The 19,500-nt window shown below is 39.1% G+C and overlaps 1 protein-coding gene across 3 annotated transcripts in view; it reads left to right on the top strand.

The window, feature by feature from the left end:
• GRIA4 (glutamate ionotropic receptor AMPA type subunit 4) overlaps positions 1-19,500 on the top strand; it is a 215,390-nt gene that overhangs the window by 131,610 nt on the left and 64,280 nt on the right. For all 3 annotated transcript variants that reach the window (XM_063394572.1, XM_063394571.1, XM_063394573.1), the window contains exons 5-8: positions 8,896-8,949; positions 10,964-11,122; positions 12,907-13,074; positions 14,696-14,800. In XM_063394572.1, the coding sequence (XP_063250642.1) occupies positions 8,896-8,949; positions 10,964-11,122; positions 12,907-13,074; positions 14,696-14,800 (486 nt within the window). The remainder of the gene's footprint in view (positions 1-8,895; positions 8,950-10,963; positions 11,123-12,906; positions 13,075-14,695; positions 14,801-19,500) is intronic.

Genomic DNA, 19,500 nt, shown 5'->3' on the forward strand with positions numbered 1-19,500 from the left:
TGTGTATCATCTTGCATTGAATCTTTCAGATCCACAATGTGCTTGCATCAGCACAGATGGATGAAAATCCATAATGTGCTTGACACAGCCAGAAGGAACACCGGGGTGATCAGATCAACCTCTGTGCTACATTGTGTGACTGCATCTAAAAGGTCCAGTCAGGCAGATGCTTCTCCAGCATTTTAGTTCCTCCTTGTCTGCTACTGAGTAGTCTGCTACTGCTTCCTTATTTCCAATAGCTCTCTCGGATAGATTTTTACCAGAAATTCATTTTAATTGTATCTCCATAGTGACCTTCATGCAAAGCAAGCTGAAAATGCAAGCTAGTTGTAATTGCATTTGCCTAGGACCTTTATGTTTACTTCTTTCTGCAAGAGGATATTGCTACTCCTAATTTCTCTTTTCTAGGGTTTTTCATATGCAGTAACGTGACAGTGTTTGTTTCTATATTTATACAAACAGATATATCCATAAACACATCCACATGATGAGGACTAGAAAAGAAATATTTCTCTTTTTGCATGAATGGCAATGGATTTCCTTTCTTCTTCCATCTGTAGCAGCTCCAGCCTCTCCCACTGTCTCCATCTGACAAAGTTGAAACCTCAGCATTCTGTCTGTTCAAGGCCTTCCAGTGTCCACTGTGAACAGCATTTTCTTCTGAATTTTGCATAGTGAATCAGTTTTGCTGTCAGAGATCATCGGTCTAGCTCTTGGTGTACCAAACAGGCTGATTCCAGTGGGTTTTTTTTTCCTGCACCCTGCTCTCCCCAGCCCATAAGGATTAAATAGGATGTTTCCCAGTAGATGAGCACTTTTCTCAGTGTCAGTGCTCTGTGTCATCAAAATCAAGCATCATTGCTCATCCAGGGCTTATTTGCCTTTAAACACAGAAGTGAAAACTGTTATGGAGCATCTGGCACAGATTTGATGCTTCAATGTACACAGCTGAACTGCTACATAATAACAAAAAGAATTGGGTTGTCCTGTGTAATATTAAAACTTACACATGGATGTAAAGTTGCAACAAAGCACTAGTATCATTAATCTTGTAAAAACTGCAAGCCAATAAACTCTAATTAATAACAGCTAACAGGTGTTATTAACAAGCATAATAGGGAAGTAGCTGCCCAGTGTCTTAAATGCTGTTCACAGCTAACTAACTGAGTTTTTTAATGTGTTGACATCGGTGATTTCTCAGCCTTAAAGAGCCTTGAGATGCATTGCTGAGAAACATCATGTATGTGTTTGCACTGAAAACCAAATCTCTCTGATAGGTAAAATGGAGCAGGTTGTCACAACAAGAATTAGTAGTAGCAGAATTAGTAGCAGTAGTAGTGGCAGTAGTAGTAATACTAGTAGTTATTATTACCATCAAAATGAAAGCAAATGAATGTGTATTTGGAGAAAAGTAAAAAAGGGATATTCCTCTCCTTCTTCATCTCCTCTCATTTTTTCTCAGGAGTGCTAAACTTGAAAAAGTAAAGTTTGACTGCTGAATTTCTCTAAATTGATCAAGCTGTCAATTTGGCTGGTTTTAAAAACTCTTTTTTTCTCGTCTTAGTTTCCAGTGTGTCTACAAACTGAAGATCGCACTTGGCATTTTGCAAATCATATTTAGATTACTAACATACTTAATTTAAGATAATAATAAACTGAAACACTATACTTTGCAATAAATTGCAACATAATACAGGAAGGCAAAAATTACCCAGACACATGAGTTATGCAGAGTACTTGCTCCAGCATTCCTGCTTCCCTGTTTTCCATGAGCAGAGATGTATTGGCACAAAGGATCACTAGCACAACACAGATGAGTATTTATCAAGAGAAGGCATGGCTTTTACATGAAGTTCAGTGGCATAATGTAGATTTCTTTATCTCTTGTTTCAGAAACAGTATGGGCTGTCTGCAGTTTCCCCCTGTGTCTGTTAGATTTGCATGAATAAAATGCACGTTTAGCTCTGCTCCCACAGAACCACTGGAGAAAACCATTATCCAAAGAATTTGGTATGTGCACGGCACACAGTACTGTAGCAGGTAGCAGCATTGTTGGACTTCATGCTACTTCAGGGACATAGTAGCAGATCTCTGTGGATCTCGGTCCCAGAGGGAATTGAAGATTCATAAAGTGCCTTTTCTTATAATTCTTTACTCTCCATGCTTTTTTTTCCCCTAGAGGTCTGTGGAGTTACTTCTAAGCAACACTGTTATGTCAATGCGAACTGATAGTTCTTCCCCTTGAAGCAGCCAGCCGCCAGCACTGCCACCAGCAGTTTCCTCACCCTGCAGAGCCTGCAGAGGAGGAGCTCTGCATAGGCTCCTTTCTGTCAAGCAGCTGGGATTTTGCACACAGTCCCACACTGCACAGTAATAAGAATGCATTTTGTTACTGCAGCTTACAACTGATGAGGTTTGGACATGAGAAATAAGTTATTTCAGTCACTGAAGGAGCAAATCAACAGTAGGAGACAAAGGATGAATATGAATGAGTCAAAGGATTTGTGAAGTGACCTTCTTCTTACACCCTTCATCTCTTTCTTCGCTTCCTTTTTCCCAACAAGTCTGCATATCCTATTTAGGATAGGAGTAGGCTTTGAATGCAAACAACTTTAGCAGCAGAAGAAAGCAACTAGCCATGCTCAGGGCACTGGTTAACGACCTTTGGGCCACGTCTCCAAGTTTCCTTCCCCAGCAGCTTCCTGCACTGCACAGGGGCTCTCCTTTGCCAGCTGGTGGTGAGCACGGGGTCTGTGTGGGAAGCATCGTTCTCTGCCCAGCCATGTGAGGGGCAGGTGTGCACACCCCTGTTCCTGCTCTGCACCTGCCTTCACAAGAGAGACAGAGCCACATCTGCTTTGTTTTCTGCCTTCTTTAGCATCCTCTCTAGTGGCTGTCCATCCTTTCCCCAATAAGAACACCCTTTCCTGAGCGGTAGTTGTTAAAATTAGACTTGTTTCTCAATCGCTTTTTTTATGGATTTGTGAAAAATTTATCCTGGGATCAGATATTGTATAAAATCCCACTTCAGTTGTGGTTTATATCATCGTCATTTCTGCTGAAATATTTCAGGTCAGGTCTCAATCTTCTGTCTAACAAGTCTCCACTCTTTTTATATTGCCTTAGACAGACTTCATTTTATTGCAGGTGTTCTTTTTCTTAAGGCAGTGGATTGTGACACAATAGCAAAGAGGAAAACCTTTGTTAAAGTCCAATTGGTAATGCACAGCTATCATCCTTTGAAGAGATTTAACTGAAAATAAGTCCTTTTAACTCCAGCTGTACTGACCTCCATCTTCTGTAAATCGTAACGAGGGACATTTCATGCTACAGAAGTTAAGCATTATTTTAAAATGAGTTATGTGCAATATCCATTTCACAGCAGTAGAGAACAGAGGATGACTTGGGGCCAGATTCTCTGTTCAGATGCTGATGCAAGTTTGCAAATGGTTTTATCAAAGTCAGTGACCTTGCCACATACAGGAAGAAAAGAAGAAAATAATCAAAGCAGACACTGGTAGCCCTTCTTTCCAATAGTAGAACAGTTTCTCAGTTTCCTAGACCAGGCTATTGTTCAGCTGAATAAAAAGTCACAGAGTTGTGTCAAAAGTCTTAGCTGAATCTCACTGGCTCTGCTTTTACCAAACTTTAAAATCAATGCAATTCTAGTTACTTTTGATTACCAATGGGATTCTGAAATCAGAATAAGGCATTTTCATACTTGTGTAATTGTAGATCAACAACTAAAAATTCTCACAATGCACTGTTCTTTTTAGCTTCTTATATGTAGATGCATTCTATAATGTGATTAGAGCCTAATGCTGATTTGGGTTTTTTTGAAGTTCACCCTTCTGCAGACACTTACATAAACAGTAATATTTGGGAGAAAAACTCAACCAAATGAAATTGTGTTAGATTGTGAAATAAACTTGAGAGCTTTATGGCCTTAATATCTCACTTTTTAAAAAATTCTGTTCTATTTCATTTACAAAAATGAGATACCAGTAGCGTGATTACAGGGGATTATATGGAATGACTGTTAATGGCAATTGTTCCCTGTTAATGGGAATTTGGGAAACTGGTTATATTTTCTTACTCATTCTTCTTAATACTTTTATTTAATTATTTAATTATTAAAATGTCCAATTCTAGTTACTAGTCACCTTGGTCATCGAACTGGAACCTGCAAATCAACGTGCAAAAGCCACTGCAGCATAATGCTTACACCTGCTCTCAGTCTTCTCCAAAGAATCAAAGTTTACCCTTCCCAGCAGTTTCTTCCCAAAATCTCCCCGAGCAAGCTGAGTTCACCCTAAACTCCCACTGTGACAAAAGCCGGGTGCACTATGTGTGGTGTTTAAGAAGCCAGAATGGGAGTACAGAGCAAAACCAAATGTTTAGAATGTGTAAGTGACGAAGCACTGCATAGCACAGAAGTATTAGTGTGCATAGTGTACAAATACTGCAGACTGTCATGTGTTGCTGGCTCTAAGACAGTTTTGAATCGGAGCATCTTGAAGCAGTGCAGAGCACAGTTACACATACAGAGGGTCCTCCCTGACCCACCATGACCCTGACCTACTGTATCAGCAGTTTCCTGGTGTTTCACTGCTTGTGTGACTGGCACAGCCCAGCTTTGGTGCCTTAGCCCTGCCAGGTTTCATAACTGGCCACAGTGGATGCTGTGTGAAGCTCCATGACAGAGCCACTAAAGGTCCCTGTGACAGCACTGCCCTCTCTTCCAGGACCTTGCTTTTGAAATGAAGGCAGTTCTCACTGTGCAGCCTTGTGTTGCAGGAATCTTCCACCTGCCTCAGAGATGCTCAGTGCCTGTCTAGAAAGTGCAGCCCACAGGAACACAGAGTATCTTAGCTGGAACATGCTCATGCAGTCAGTCTCCTGGTTCCTGAGTTTCACATCAAGGTTGGACTCAAAACACATGAACTGGTTTTTGTTTGGATGATGCTAAACAGGATGTGTCCTGAAGTGTAGTGTGAGTTAAGCCTGGTGACCAGGTTAGAGGGAGGCCATTGTAAATTCCTGAAATGTATGCTATGGACAACAGCTCCTTAGCACCAACACTTTTGCTGTACAGATGTTATCCCACCAGCTGCCCTATTTGCTGATGTAGCTGTTAGACAATGCCACTCTACCTTCCCTCTGGGTAGTGATTGAACTTGACCTTTTGGTCTGAATTGAGGGGTGCACAAGGAAGTAACTGGGTTTTTAAAGTGCCTCCAGACTTAATGTGGCAAAGGCTTTCTGAAACACTCATTTGCCAAAATCTCAGGCCTGTTTTGGGTTCTGGGTAGTATCTACATGAATGGAATGGTTGAGATCTCATCTCTCAAAACTTTAGCCACTATTAACCAGTTAAAGCACAGGGAAGGAAAGTGAGACACTTCACATTCCAGACTGAGTAGCTATCCAGTTCCTTCCCCTGTTACAAAGAGACTTAAGTTCATTGCCTCAATGTCTCTCAGGGCAGAAGTACAGTGATACAAAAGGGTAGCAAGAATTCATATCTTGTTTTGTAGATCATAATCTGCAGCTTTGAGTATTTGAGAAAGAAAGGTGGCTGCATGTGTATTTTGAATATTCAAAACTTTGACGTATTCACAGAAAACTATTTCACTAAACAAGCACTTTTTCCCGAAACTATAACCAATTCCCGGTTTTCAAAGTCTGTGTGATCAATAGCTGTGATACTTGCCAAATTCAAAATCAGAATTGTACCCAATCTGAATTGAAAATAGAAGCCATTGCCTTTTCTGGCTGCATAATCAACATTTTCAGGGTGAAATTCATTTCAGTTAACATTAGGGATATACAATGTAGGTGTCTGCATCAAAGCTAATCCCCATCCACTCTTCTTCTAGTTAATGCAGAAAAATACGCACTTTCAGGGCATGAGCTGTCTAATTAGTTTTACACATCTGCTTTAGAATAAGCTGAATCATTTCCTCAAAGTGCCTGCTCTATAAGGGAAGTTAAGACAACTTTGTGATATATAATTGTGTACTTGTGTCACTCACCTGCAGAAACAAGTTTTGAGAAAATACAATAAAAATGTCAAATTTCAGGTTTTTCAAAAATATTATGTATTATTCACATCAAATCCAGGAATTCTGCAGTAGTATCTACATGTATTTCCTAGGAACAAGAACATTAATGAAGCTCAAAAGGAGATTTGCCCAAGCTGAGGGTGCATAGATCAAGAACACATCTGAGGAGAAAGACTTGGGAGGTGTTGGAACTAGATGATCTTTAAGGTCTCTTCCAATTCAAACCATTCTATGATCCTAAATTATGTCAGTCCACTTAATAATTTTCAGGTTGTGATGTGGTATTTATTTAAAAATGTATTTTTTTAACCTATATCCGTTTCTCTGTAATGGGAAGGAAAATATTTTCATTACTGAGCACTGCTGACTGAGTATAGATGTATAAACTTTATTGGGATCAAGGATCATATTCCGTTTGCAGCCATTGGCCCAGCCAGGACTTGAAACTTTTTATTATATGAAAAAATGAATTACTCGACAGTATCCTCCTCACACGTCTCGAGCTTATAATACGGAAAGCTGTGACTTCTCCCCCTCTGCCACTCCCAATAAAATGGTAGCATTTGTATTAAATCACTGATCTGGGAGTTTTATTAAGTCTAAAATTCATTTATATGAAGGGTAACAATCTGGTCATGACTTGGATGTATCTCTCTTTTGAGATTTTTTAGGTTAATCTTTTGGTTTTTAATTACAAGCACTTAAGCTGTAGACTGGTGACCTGGTTTGGGGCAAATCTAGGGAGGAAATCTCCTAAGGGGTCCCTCTAGAAAGCAAATTCAAGTGGCTACTCCCCCCCCACCCAGTTTGGGAAACATAAACCTCCTTCAAGAGAAGTGGAAAAACCTGTTCATTTAATCAGAAAAGTATTCACAAACATGAGCAAATGAAAAACATTAAACAGTGGAACCTCTCGCTGTTCTGAAGAGATGGCAAATTCAGAGGCAGAGAGAGTCCTTTTCGTGGGGTGTAGCTCAGCTCACTCAGTTTCATATCAGTCCCTCCTGTGATGGAAAATGTCATGTCCTGGGCCCCGGTGGGACACAAGTGTCTGCTCCTGGTGTTCTTCTGGGTTTTCAGTCCAGAGCAGGACCGAACAGGAAAAAGGACACAGTCTTGGGAAAACTTTCCTTGCCGTAGCTAACGGTGAAAATCAGCGGAAAAGCAAAGAAAAACTCCCTGTCTCTCTTTCGCTGTTCGTGCTGCAGACAACAGAGTCCAGGAGTGGAATGTGGAAGAGGGAGTGCAGTTTCTGCAATCAAACTGTGCTCTCCTTCATCACCCCTTCGCTCTTGGAACCAGTCTTAAAGGTGCAGAACTTTATATCCAGCAGAAACAGAACAGACAATTGGGGATACAAGCCTCACAAAGTCACTCTAGGACAACTACACATATGAAGCAAATTTTGGGATAGAGCAAAAGGATACAAAGGATAACAAATTTCTTATTTAGTTTATTACTTTAAAGTAATGAAATTAAAACAATTTTGACCACATACATATGCAAAATCCCTTGGATTTTCCCATCCGTTCTGCTGCAAAGGGGAATTGATTTACTGGAACAATAGAGTCCAGAATCAAGGCCTTCCAAGTCTTATTCTATATTTAGATAATGGATTCCTGGATGTCTTTGGTCAAAATATTCAGTCCTTCATCAGCTTTTCTTCATCTCTAAAATGCATTTTTATTCACTTTTTACAGCACTGGGAAAAAGGGCTGCAAGGCATAGTGAATGTTTGTTCTGTCTTTTGAACATGAGGTGTGATCCCTAAAGGCAGGAAGTTGTCAAATCTTCAGGCAGAGTCTAGAGCTGAGATTTCAAAGCAGGAAAGGAAACATCCATAAGCTTCCCGTTGCTTGCTGAGTGACCTGCACTTCATGGAAAACTTTTGCTTCTGTCTTATTTATTCATTTGGAGGGAAGCTAAAATGCTTTCTGGAGAGGTAAAAATTTGAGCTGCATGCACAGATTTTCTAAATGAGTGGTAGACTATCAAAAATAAGAGTACTGTTAACTGCAAGCTGCATGTTACTGCTAGTACTTAGTTACTAGTTACTGGTTATTAATAGTGGTTAGTTTCTTTAGTAAAAGCAGCTTTAATCTGCAATGCATCTATTATCACCATTTTCTACTCAGAAAATATTACCTAATTTTCTTTTTTCAGCACATTAAATGAGAGTCATTCCATCACAGAAATTGCAATAATATTGATGGAACGTGCAGGTGGACATAGTTTTTGTCTAGTCCTCTGATTGATCTTGCCAAGTTGTGGTTGTTGCCTTTTCTGCATTGCTTGGTGCTATATTTTAGTTAAACACTCAGACAACTGTGCTCTGTCCTAGCTCAAGGCCATTCCCAAAGCCTTTAGCATTTTACTAAGAGCTGAATAACACTCTTAGTATTTGATCACATCAAGAGCAAACAGCTTTGATCCAAAGGAATGAACCCCCAGTTTCATTCATACATTCTGCACTTATTTCAAACAAAAAAGTAAATCAGTGGGTAGGCTTTCTAGCTAATGTGAGATCTCCTGCCTCTGAATTTATATCCCACAGATAATTGCTGTATTTGGTAAAACAGTACACTACAGTAACATTTTCAATACAAAAGACACTCAGATTACCAGTTCATTACTTTACTCATTGTAATTTTAACTTTTTTCCATTATTAAGCCCCTGGAAAGTTACAGCTGTGTTATTGCAAAAAGACTCCCAACATAATATTACTGGTTGTATATATTTTGGTTTATATCCAGCTTTCTATGAAAACACCTTTATAGAGAAAACAGTATGACATTGTTTTTCCTTTTTTGTCTTATTTGTCTCCTACAGATTGTGAGCGTGGGAAAGCATGTTAAAGGATACCATTATATTGTTGCCAACCTGGTAAGATACTTTTCTAGAATTATACCCCTGCTCGGTAAGTGAAACACGCAGTTTTACTTTGAAGTTATAGCACTTCACACAGCATTTCCCATTTGTCTCTAATATGTGTTTGTACTTAATGCATTCTTTATGATGTGTAAAAGAACTTGGGTTTCTTGTTGCAGCTATCTAGATATGAAGGGCACAGTAATATTGTAAGTAATACTCCTAAATTTTATCAAAATCAAGGTAGAATAAAGAGCTGATATGTGCATCTTGAAGCTGAAATAGAATTTACAGAACTACAGTAATTTTTTGGCTCATCTTTTTCTTATTAGTAACATAAGAATTCTAGAGGTAACTTTTATACATTCCGCAGGGAACATTTATTTTTTGGTAAGATCAACTGTTTCCAGTCAAATTACTTGCTCAGTATTTTTACTTTAAGGCTAAACTGGACATTCACACAGCTAATGCTCAGAAGAGGACAAAGAAAGAGCAAATGCAGTATTTTATTATTTAAATGACTCATTCTTTAAGCCAAAATACCTGCCTGGCAAAGCACAAATGTAGGACAGAGTCTAATGCATGCTTTAAACTTTTCTTTCTACTCTCCCTCAAGGAATTTTAGTTGACGTGAAATATTTTATTGTGCTTTGCTGCACTTGAACCTTGACTTAGCACCACTTCAGATTATTTTTAAAGCCTCAGGTGTTTCAGATGAGATGTCTGTACTCTTAGATCTTATAAATTAGATTTTTCAACATTATAATTTTATAGTTCCCCAAGTAATTTTTCTCATGCAAAATATTTTCTGTAAACAAGGAACTGGATGTTTCAGTAATCTGCCAGTGAGGTATGCAGTGGAGACGGGTACATCTGATCTCTTTCAGCAGGGGCACTTTGTTGTCTACTGTCTCTTCAATTATGTGGGTAATATGACTTCTGATACATCATCTTTTATATTTACTGTTAGTATCCCTTAGGACATGAATCAAATCTCTGTCCCTAACAAGTGTTTTTCCCCTGGGATATTGGGTCAGTACCCCAGTACCCCACAATTTCTTTTCCGAAATTTCTAGATTTGTGTTTTCACTTGTGTTTTCACTGATAAATGCCAGTCAGAGGAATTTAAGAAAATTAAAATAAAATACCGCTGAGCTAGCTTTAGACATAACAGCTAGGAAAGAAGAAGAAAGATTTATGTTTGCTTCTTAGCGCTTTAGCAGTTCATGTTATACAGTTTATTGAAGTTCAGTTCTGTCTCTAAAGGCAAATTGTAGTAAAGAATTGTGCTGAACAGATTAGCCAGAGAAACCAATAGGTCCAGAGATACATGTGCTTTATCTTCTCTTTCAGTGTTGGGGTTCACTCTAGGTTTTCAATATATAACAGATCTAGGAGCTACCACAATCCTCTCTAATGGAAGTGTTATTCTGATGTTGCTTTCCTTGCACTGAGATCTTCATATGCTGTCTCTGCCTTCTAAAGTTTATTATATTATCTCATTATCTCAGACATTTTCAGCCTAAAGAATGAATCCTGGAGTAAATTTCTTTGCAGAATAGTATTGTTCATTTTTTAAACATGCAAAAAAAGAGGGAAGAGCATTTTTTAAAGTGGTACACTTTAAAAAGTACTAGTACAGTGCTATTCACTACAGTGCACTAGTACAGTGCTTATTCCAGTCTAACAACTTTGATGGAAATTGGATTAAGCCTTTAATATTCTGCAGGCATTTTTCAGTTGATTTTACAAAAGCAATTCTTCAAAAACGATCTGCCATTCCCAACAATGTGTTGCTTAGCTGTCAAGACCACCCTAGCAATAATGTGGCAAATTTATTTCTTGGCTTTTTTCTTTATTACACAAATGGAAGTTATGAATGAAGGTTCAACATTATTCTCTGGTTTTAAATTTTGCCTTCCAATGGAATCCTGCTGTTGTGTATTCTTTATTCTGTTGTGCTGACCTAGAACAGATTGGACCCACAGTGGTGTAGGAGGGCAAACAAAATCTTAAATTGATTTTCTAGGGATTCAAAGATATTTCTCTGGAGAGATTTATGCATGGAGGAGCCAATGTGACTGGATTTCAGCTAGTGGATTTCAGTACCCCAATGGTAACTAAGCTGATGCAGCGCTGGAAGAAACTGGACCAGAGAGAATACCCAGGATCTGAGACTCCACCAAAGGTACTCTCTGACCTGAAGCACTCCCAGAGATATCACTCCAGAGTGCTAATTTCTGATTAACATTGTTAAATACGTGAAAGAAGACTTTAATATTTAGGCAGGGGAGAAAGCAGTTGATCTTACTACTACTGGCCATTAATCATGTCTGTCCTTACATTTGTATGGTGGAAACAAAAACTGCAACACATTTTGCTGATGTACTTAAATATCTGTTGTCACTTATTCTCCAACTTCACCCCTTTAACGACAGCAGATAAAGGTCAAATGCTTAACTGACAACTTAATTTCAATAAAATTTACATTAATTAGTCTAATTACCTAGGTTTCTTTGGAGTGCAGATCTTTCCTGACAGATGAATTCTTCTGGATGAGATATTACTGTAACTGTAAATATGCTATCTTTAAATTTTCATATGGAGTTTCCTCTGGAAATTTTCTACCTCAAAACTTCATGTAGAAATCACATTTTAAAGTTAAATATCATCCCAGTGTTCCTCTATCCTAATCCTTCACAGATTGATAAGAAAATATTCCTTTGACTTTTAATTTTCCTGGCAGGCAAATCACAGTACAGCTGTAAATATGACTTCATCAAAGTCATTCTGTTATTATGTGCACTAATGCATACCAGACATGCTTGAAAATGGGCCCCTTTGTGCTGGGCACTATGCAAGGATAAGCAACCAGCCCTCCTTTGGCTGGGACATTGGTAGCTTGGCTAAGTCTACAGAAAGTGTCACCGTGGGTATTACAAGACATAGCTACCAGAATTCAATGAAACTCCAAAAATTTATGTTAAAAAAAAAAAACAAAAACAAAAATGAAGCAACAATAACAAACCAAAACCAAGGGCTTCGATTGCAGACATCCCCAGTTACTGGTGACAGGAAAAATTCTACCTATAGGACCCTTTGCCACAAAACCACGATTATTCTGCCTGCTTCTAAGAAGTGAGTATGATTAATTGGAATCACACATAATTCATCTAGGGACAACCAAAATTTGAGGCTGTAAAGATAAATCATGTCTCAAAGACCTTATAAGCTGCAAGAGAAAGGAAAGGAAGGAAATTAGATTTGAATAACAGAATTTGAATTTTGGAAGTTAGAGAGCTTATCAATAGCAGCCCTGGGCATGGGAACAACTTTTCCTGATGCATTGTTTTTATCAGAGGACCATACTGAGAAAACATCCCTTTGTTTATGTGGCTCCAGGCTAACATCTGCCAAAGACTTGTTCTAAACGTTTCATTTGGCCTGTTATCAGCCTAAAGCAGTTGCTGTAGTTAGTGTTGAAACACAGACTGCTCAGGGTACGTATCAGGAAGAGAGCCAACACAGGTTTTCCAGTAGGAAGAACCTACTCTTGATCATTCTTAGCAGTTCCAGTAGCCTGGATGTCTGGTCATTAGCTGTGCATTTTTTCACTTATGTTTTCTCAGAGTTACTGTTTCTTTCTTTTCTTTTAAGTAGGTTGGGTGAATGGGGATATTCCCTATCATATAAGCCAAGTGGAAAAAAAATACTTGAATATTTCAAGTTTGCTTTTTTTTTAATTAGTTCTTAAGATGAAATTTTGTTACCCTTAGGAAATACAATTTTAAAGCTGTACCTACTGAAATGCCCTGCATTTGTCCCTTAGATGAAATTGCTTCTGATTTTGAGGAGAGTTGTTTCCTAAACAAAGCTGTAGAAACTGCTGTATAATGAATCAAACTAGAATTACTTTGAAACAGCAGATTTTTTTTGTCAACTCTGAAGGGTTGTTTTTGTCCATCTATTTAGTACACATCTGCATTGACATACGATGGAGTACTTGTGATGGCTGAAACTTTCCGTAATCTTAGACGACAGAAAATTGATATTTCAAGGAGAGGAAATGCTGGTGATTGTCTTGCCAACCCTGCAGCCCCATGGGGTCAAGGAATTGATATGGAGAGGACATTAAAACAGGTAAGGGAAAGCTTTATTCTAGGAGTCTTTTAGAATTTTGGATACCAGTTGCACTCTAGATGACTTGCAAAACAGTATGCTCAAGGGTAGTAATAAAAGAGGAAAAATTATTTTTTACTTGGAAATTGGAAGCAGCGTGGGCTGTTCAAGTTGTTCTGATTTGTAACTTGGAATGAAGGCAGAGAGGAACTAGTATTATTTGAAGCTACTCTTAGATCTTTTGAGATCATTGGAACTTCCTCCACTGCACTGCTGAATTCATTTGTTACTATTGCAAAGAACCTGGCTGTACAAATATTGTCATTTAAGGGAAAAGGTGTAACCGCATAATATAAACTTTCAAATATGTTTCTGTCATCTTCAATAAAATTAGACTTCTCCCAGGGAAATCACATAGGTAGTTTTGGGGTTCTTTTCTTTAAAAAGAAATAACCCAGAGCTATTGTTCTCTGATGTCAGGACTTCGAATTCCTGATGAATATGGATGCCTAGAAAGTTCCAGATCTCTGTCAAGATGATTTAGCCTTTCCTTTGAATGGGACAGTAAAGAAAATAAAAATCCTGCAGTAGAATTTAAATCATTGCAAATGAGCAGACTCCAGTCAGGAGAAACTGCTGAGGAGAAGTGACTGCTGACAGAGCTGGCAGCTTTGTGCCTGGAAGCCAAGGCTTCAGTCCTGGAGAAAAATCAGCAGAGATAGAAATGGACAGAGGGAAAGAGTAAGTGATTTCAAGCCACATCCTGATTCTTAGGGAGAGAAATAAAGCATTTTGTATGCTTCACATATTCTGTGCAGATGCACAGATTTGTAACAATTGAGAGAAACATTAAGACAGGCTTCTGTGCTCAGGCAGACAGCATGAGACTTCAAATTCTGCCAAAGAGGTTCTCATGGCCAGATCATGCTAAAATCAAAGCCAGCAGCAGTGTGGCCATGACTTCTTTGGGACAAGAACCACAGCTTAGGTATCCTACAGTGACAAAGTAAAGTGCTGAAAGAAAGAAAAACTGTTCTGGTTTCAGCTGATGCCTGGGTGGTGGGAAATAGTTACAACCAATTGGAAGGCTTCACCTCTGGCCTTCTTCATTCTCATGCTTTGAAAGCACTCTTTTAGAACCCTGTTGATATCAGCCCTGTACCATCTTCATGACAGAAAACTGCTTTGCTGCAGCTAAGGTTGTTGTCAAGTTGACCTTGATGAGCCATATATACTCAATTTGTACATTTAATCCACTGGAGTGGGAGCTAAAAAGACACGTGAGCTCAGGCAAAACTTCCTTTAGGTTTTCTTCATATGATCCCAGGAGCGAGGAGAATAGTAAAAAATGAACTTCTCTTTAGAACCTGCAGCTGGAAGGTGTTGCTACCCAGAATGAAAGAAGATCCACTGTGTGTCTTTGTTAGCAGTTAGATACTGACAAATCTAAGCCTGTTTTGAGCATGGTTAGGCAGAAAAAAAGAATATAAATCAAGTAGCCAACTTTATTTCTTTGAATTGTTCTACAGTAGTGTTTTATAGCAATCTAAGGATGTAGCCAGGGTAACTTGCACCGCTCTGTGACATTTGAAATAAAGAGCATAAGACTGGATCTTCATGGTGGTTTTTCTTCCATTTGTAGGTTCGAATACAAGGTTTGACTGGAAATGTTCAGTTCGACCACTACGGCCGCAGAGTCAACTACACCATGGATGTCTTTGAGCTGAAAAATACCGGCCCTCGGAAGGTACGTGCTGACATTGCCACCCTCATGTCATATAAATGAGTCGTGAATGATGAAATGGTCATGCAAACTTATATTAAAGTGGACTCTGCAGTTTGAAAAGGTATAATACACTGGCTTATGTGGATATTTCTGGTGAAAGCAGTTTTAACTGCATTTTCTACTATATGCTATTATTCAGTGCCTCAAATTGAGGAACACAAAAACCAGTGTGCATCTTGGAATGGTGGGATGTCAATTAGTCAAGCATACTAATGAAAACCAGCTGGATGACATATTGCTAGGCTGCTGGATGATGGAAAATGGTCAGAATTCTGAATAGTAGGTATTTCTGGTATCTTATCCCAAGATTTCTGTCTTGAAAATTACTTGCATTTTTAAGAAAGTTAATTTGTACATTCTGTGTAAACATGACTCATAGGCTGTGGCTAACACAGGGCTTTTAAGGGTGAAAGGACAGAAGAGGATAGAGGAGGAAGAGAGAATGACCTGAATAACTTACATTTTCTGAAATTTATTGCAGTATCTAATCCTGTGTGCTTGATTGGCTTGGTTGCTTGTAAGCAAATGCACATTAATATATGTCTAAGCAGATCCTTCATATCTGAATGCTCATTATCACTCAGCCCAATCACTTTGAAAATATAAGCCTCAGTACTTAGTTGATCCTTTCTCTTCTGTGCTGAAATTTGTCCATTTATCATGGTATAAAACAAATAAAAGCAGAAAACATAATCAGGCTCACAGATTTTTTTTCTTTTTCTTTTTCTTTTTTTTTTTTCTTTTTTTTTCTTTTTTTTTTTTTTAAGTCATTGAGGCTATTTTGATTGTGAGGTCATCAGAGCAAGAAAAGGGGGCAGGTGATGGTGAATAGGATACTCACAGCTGCTTGAGTAGGGCCAAAGCAACCAAAATTGAGTTTAATAGTCCTCTGCTGTTGGCCAGAGGTGACAAACACAGTAAATAGCACCACAGGTGAACTGTGTGTCCCTGGAGAGAGTTACCTGCCACAGTGCTGAGGAGGCAGAGTGTTACACTGCAGACTCAGAACAGAATTACACACTTGGATGAAAAATTTGCCACTGTATCATAGTATACAGCCTTAATCCAAAGCAAAGCATGTGCCCACATATATGGTCTGTTGGTGCAGTTGTCTTTTGAGTGTGACAGATGGCTGAAAAATAAATTGGGAAAGGTGAGTTTGTCTTTCCTCTCTTGGGAAGTCCACTGTCTCATGCCAGAAAATGTGTCCAATCTTGCCACCAGCCCTGCTTCCTTCCTGTCTCTGCACTGCACCATTGGCAGCCAGGACGATATATGGGTGGCTGGGGTGCACTGGAGGAAACAGTGAATTATGCCTTTTCCATCCCCTATTCCCAGTTGTACAGGAGGGAAGGCAAGGTGCAAAGAGATGTGTTTAATTAGGTCACAACTTAATTAGGGAATTTGCTTGTCAGCAAACTTTTGAAAAGGGTTGATGTTTCAACCTTTGTGACCTGTAATGGGCGTCTGTCTGGCACCACTGTAGGGATGTGCCCATCCTCTCTTCTTGCCTGTAGTTTAAGGAGAGGGTGATTGCAAACAGAGGAGCTATGTCTGTGCTGTGCTAGAGGCCCAAGGTGCTTTTCTTACCTTCCAGTCGTGCCTCTCTGCTACTCCTAAGTCATTACCTGTATTTGATATAACAAATCATAACAGCTTTGACAGATCTGGCTACTCACAAGAATTTATTTCTCTTGTATGAGATAATGCTTGATATCTGATCATTGGACCAATTCTGTGGTCCAGCCTGACAAATCCTATATAATATGTGAGAAGTTACTCTACTTAATTGAACTAAGAGGCCTTCACTATTAATGTCTTCTTCTCATGTCCAACATAACATGACTTATGAGTCACCCAGCACTATCCTTTCTAAACTGCCTTTCCACTCAGAGTAATGCATGGTTCTAATCTTTGGAAAAGTGGTTTTTGTTGCCCACAGCTTTAAATGTGTGAAGACACCAATAAAAAATGGCACAGCTAGACAGAGGCAGACTTCCACATAGTTTGGTAAAACAGGAAATACTAGCCTATGCTTAAGTTAGTTTCATTTATGCAGCACTTCTTACTTGGCTTTTCTCTGCAGAGCAGTAACAAAACCTGCTGGTGAGGGGAAAGGGTAGGAAGACAAGGATCACAGAGATGTAATGGAACGGCTCCTGTGACTGGAGAGTTATGATCAAATGATACAGGCTTTTCACTGGTGCCCAGGGACTGGACTAGAGGCAATGAGCACAAACTGAAATACAGGAGGTTCCTTCTGAACCTTAGGAAGTACTTTTTTTGTATTCTGAGAGTGATCAAGCATTGCCACATGTGCAGGGAGGTTGTGAAGTCTTCATCCTTGGAGACATTCAGAAGCCACCCAGACACAGTCCTGGACAACTGGCTTTAGGTTGGACTGAGGGTTTGACCAAAAGACTGACAGAGGTCCTTTCCCAGCTCAGTGATTCTGTAATTGTGTCATTCACCATGCATCCTATCAGCAATTTTTTTTTTAAGGAAAATAAAAAATAAACAAAGCATATACATTACATTACATGCAGAAGACAGTCTAGGATTTGGCTTCTGAATTACAACTTGGCAACATGAAAATTAATTATCAAAATTTTTGAGTATTCTCTTGCCTTCAGTGGCTTGTGAATTCCGCCAGGATCTCTTCACTGGTTACTACAAGGTGCACAGGCCATCAGAAAGGACACTATTTATTCAAATGCCAAACAGTTATGGCAAATTTACTTTGAGGCAAATATTTTTGCAGTATTTTTTCTTAAAAGATAAATTTAGCCTCTGTATAAATGGATGCAACTGCTATGAAGTTCAATTGCAACCCAAATAGAAGTGGAGGTACTTTTATAGCTAAATTCAATCCTGTCCTTTGAGGAGTTCTTTTCCTTGTGGAGATGAGGTACTTACGGGAAAGCATACTGTTATTTAGTGGTCTCAAAGTGACTGTGTATCTCTATACTTTTAAGCAGGTGTCATAACAAAACTTTCATATTTATTCAGGAATCTAGTTCCTGAGTTACTGTAGTGCAGGTTTGCACTAAACACATACAAGCTCACATCAAAATTCCTTTAAAATATGCCTGCGATTTCTCAAATAATGCCTTTATACCTGCCTGAATTTTCATATGGTACTTACTTCTGTAGCACAGTACATCATTCATTTCCCGCTTTCTTTCTGAACTTTATAGCAGTGAAGAACTGCACAATGAAAAATCATCATTCACGATCATAATAGTTACTCAAACTGCCCGATTTTGGTGTACACATTTTGCCTTTAGCTGGTCACAGTTTTTTGACAAGAACTCCACATTTTCAATAATCAATTGTATCTGTGGCTGTATGGCTGGCTGGCTGAAAAAGAATATTTCTTAGCAGTGCACACTATTGGGAAGAAAACCTTCTTCTCCACTATATCAGCACTGCTGACACTTCCTCTTAGCTGCAGACACCTAAATCAAGGCTCCAGTGCTATAAGAGCAATTGCAAAAAGAAAAGGAACATTTCAACTAAATATACCAGAATTTGTGCGTGGACAGTTTGTGCTTGTTTGCGTCACTAATAGAAAAAAAAATCACTCATGTTCAGTCAAACTGCTCTAGCGACTGTTAAAATTACTTGCCTCTCTATGCATTTTTTTTCAAGAAGGAAACTGATGACAAAGTAAATGTAAAAATCAAGAGGAAGGTTGCATATTTTAGCAAAATACAGATTATATATGTAATGCATATGAGACAGGAAACAGAAGTACTCCCCTGCTCTTTTAGACTCTCATTTCACATCACTGCATTGAACTGAACATGTCATGGAGGCAGAATCCTATGTGACAGTGAGTTTAATCAGGGTTCTGCAATAATGTTGGAAATAATATTGACTACATAACTGATTTGATCATTTAACCAGTTTCCATCATACTGAAATTTTTCATCCAAGGCAAAGAGTGTCCTTTGGTCCTGACAGTTACATTGAAGTTCTGCCTGGAGCCCACTTTCCAATAAAATTCCTGTTCCTCTTCTAGTAAGATAGACAAGGCAGTCCTCTCTCCCAGCTCTTGGTCTCATGAACTCCTAATTAAACAAGGAAGGAGGCAAGGGGCAGTTGCTGCTGCCTCATCCCCAGGTGCTCCCAGAAACTGAGCTGTGCCTGGCTGAATTGCATCTCTTTGATAGAAACCTTTTAAATCATGTGTCTGTTAAATCATGCTGGGAAGAAAGATCAGTCTCCCAATTCATTAGGTTCTCAGCAAGCAGGGGAGCCCCTTGAGGTGGGATTAGAACACTGTTCTACTGACACGTTTGTGTTCATGTTGTCCATTTGACATGGAGCTGAGTGCTGTCAGTGCTGGGTCAGAGGAAAAAGCCCCAGCAGCCTTGTCAGTGGATGCACTGACAGCTGTGATCTATCTGCAGAAAAGGTAGGGCAAGAAGGGGAAAAAAACAGATTCGGGGGTTTTCCTCCATGGGATTACAAGAATGACCAGTTCAAATCTGACTGAGTAGTTTGTTGCCAGCGACAAACAAAGGCAGCTGCTTTACTTTGAAGCTGCTCAGGGAAAGGTTATGGCAGCCCTAAATGCAGCCAAGGAGAGAAAAACCTGATTTGTTCCACCTCCCTGTAGGCACTTCCCAGAGATATATTTAGGAAGAATTCAGTCT

The sequence above is a fragment of the Prinia subflava genome, chromosome 3, assembly GCF_021018805.1.
Source record: "Prinia subflava isolate CZ2003 ecotype Zambia chromosome 3, Cam_Psub_1.2, whole genome shotgun sequence".
Lineage (NCBI taxonomy): Eukaryota > Metazoa > Chordata > Aves > Passeriformes > Cisticolidae > Prinia > Prinia subflava.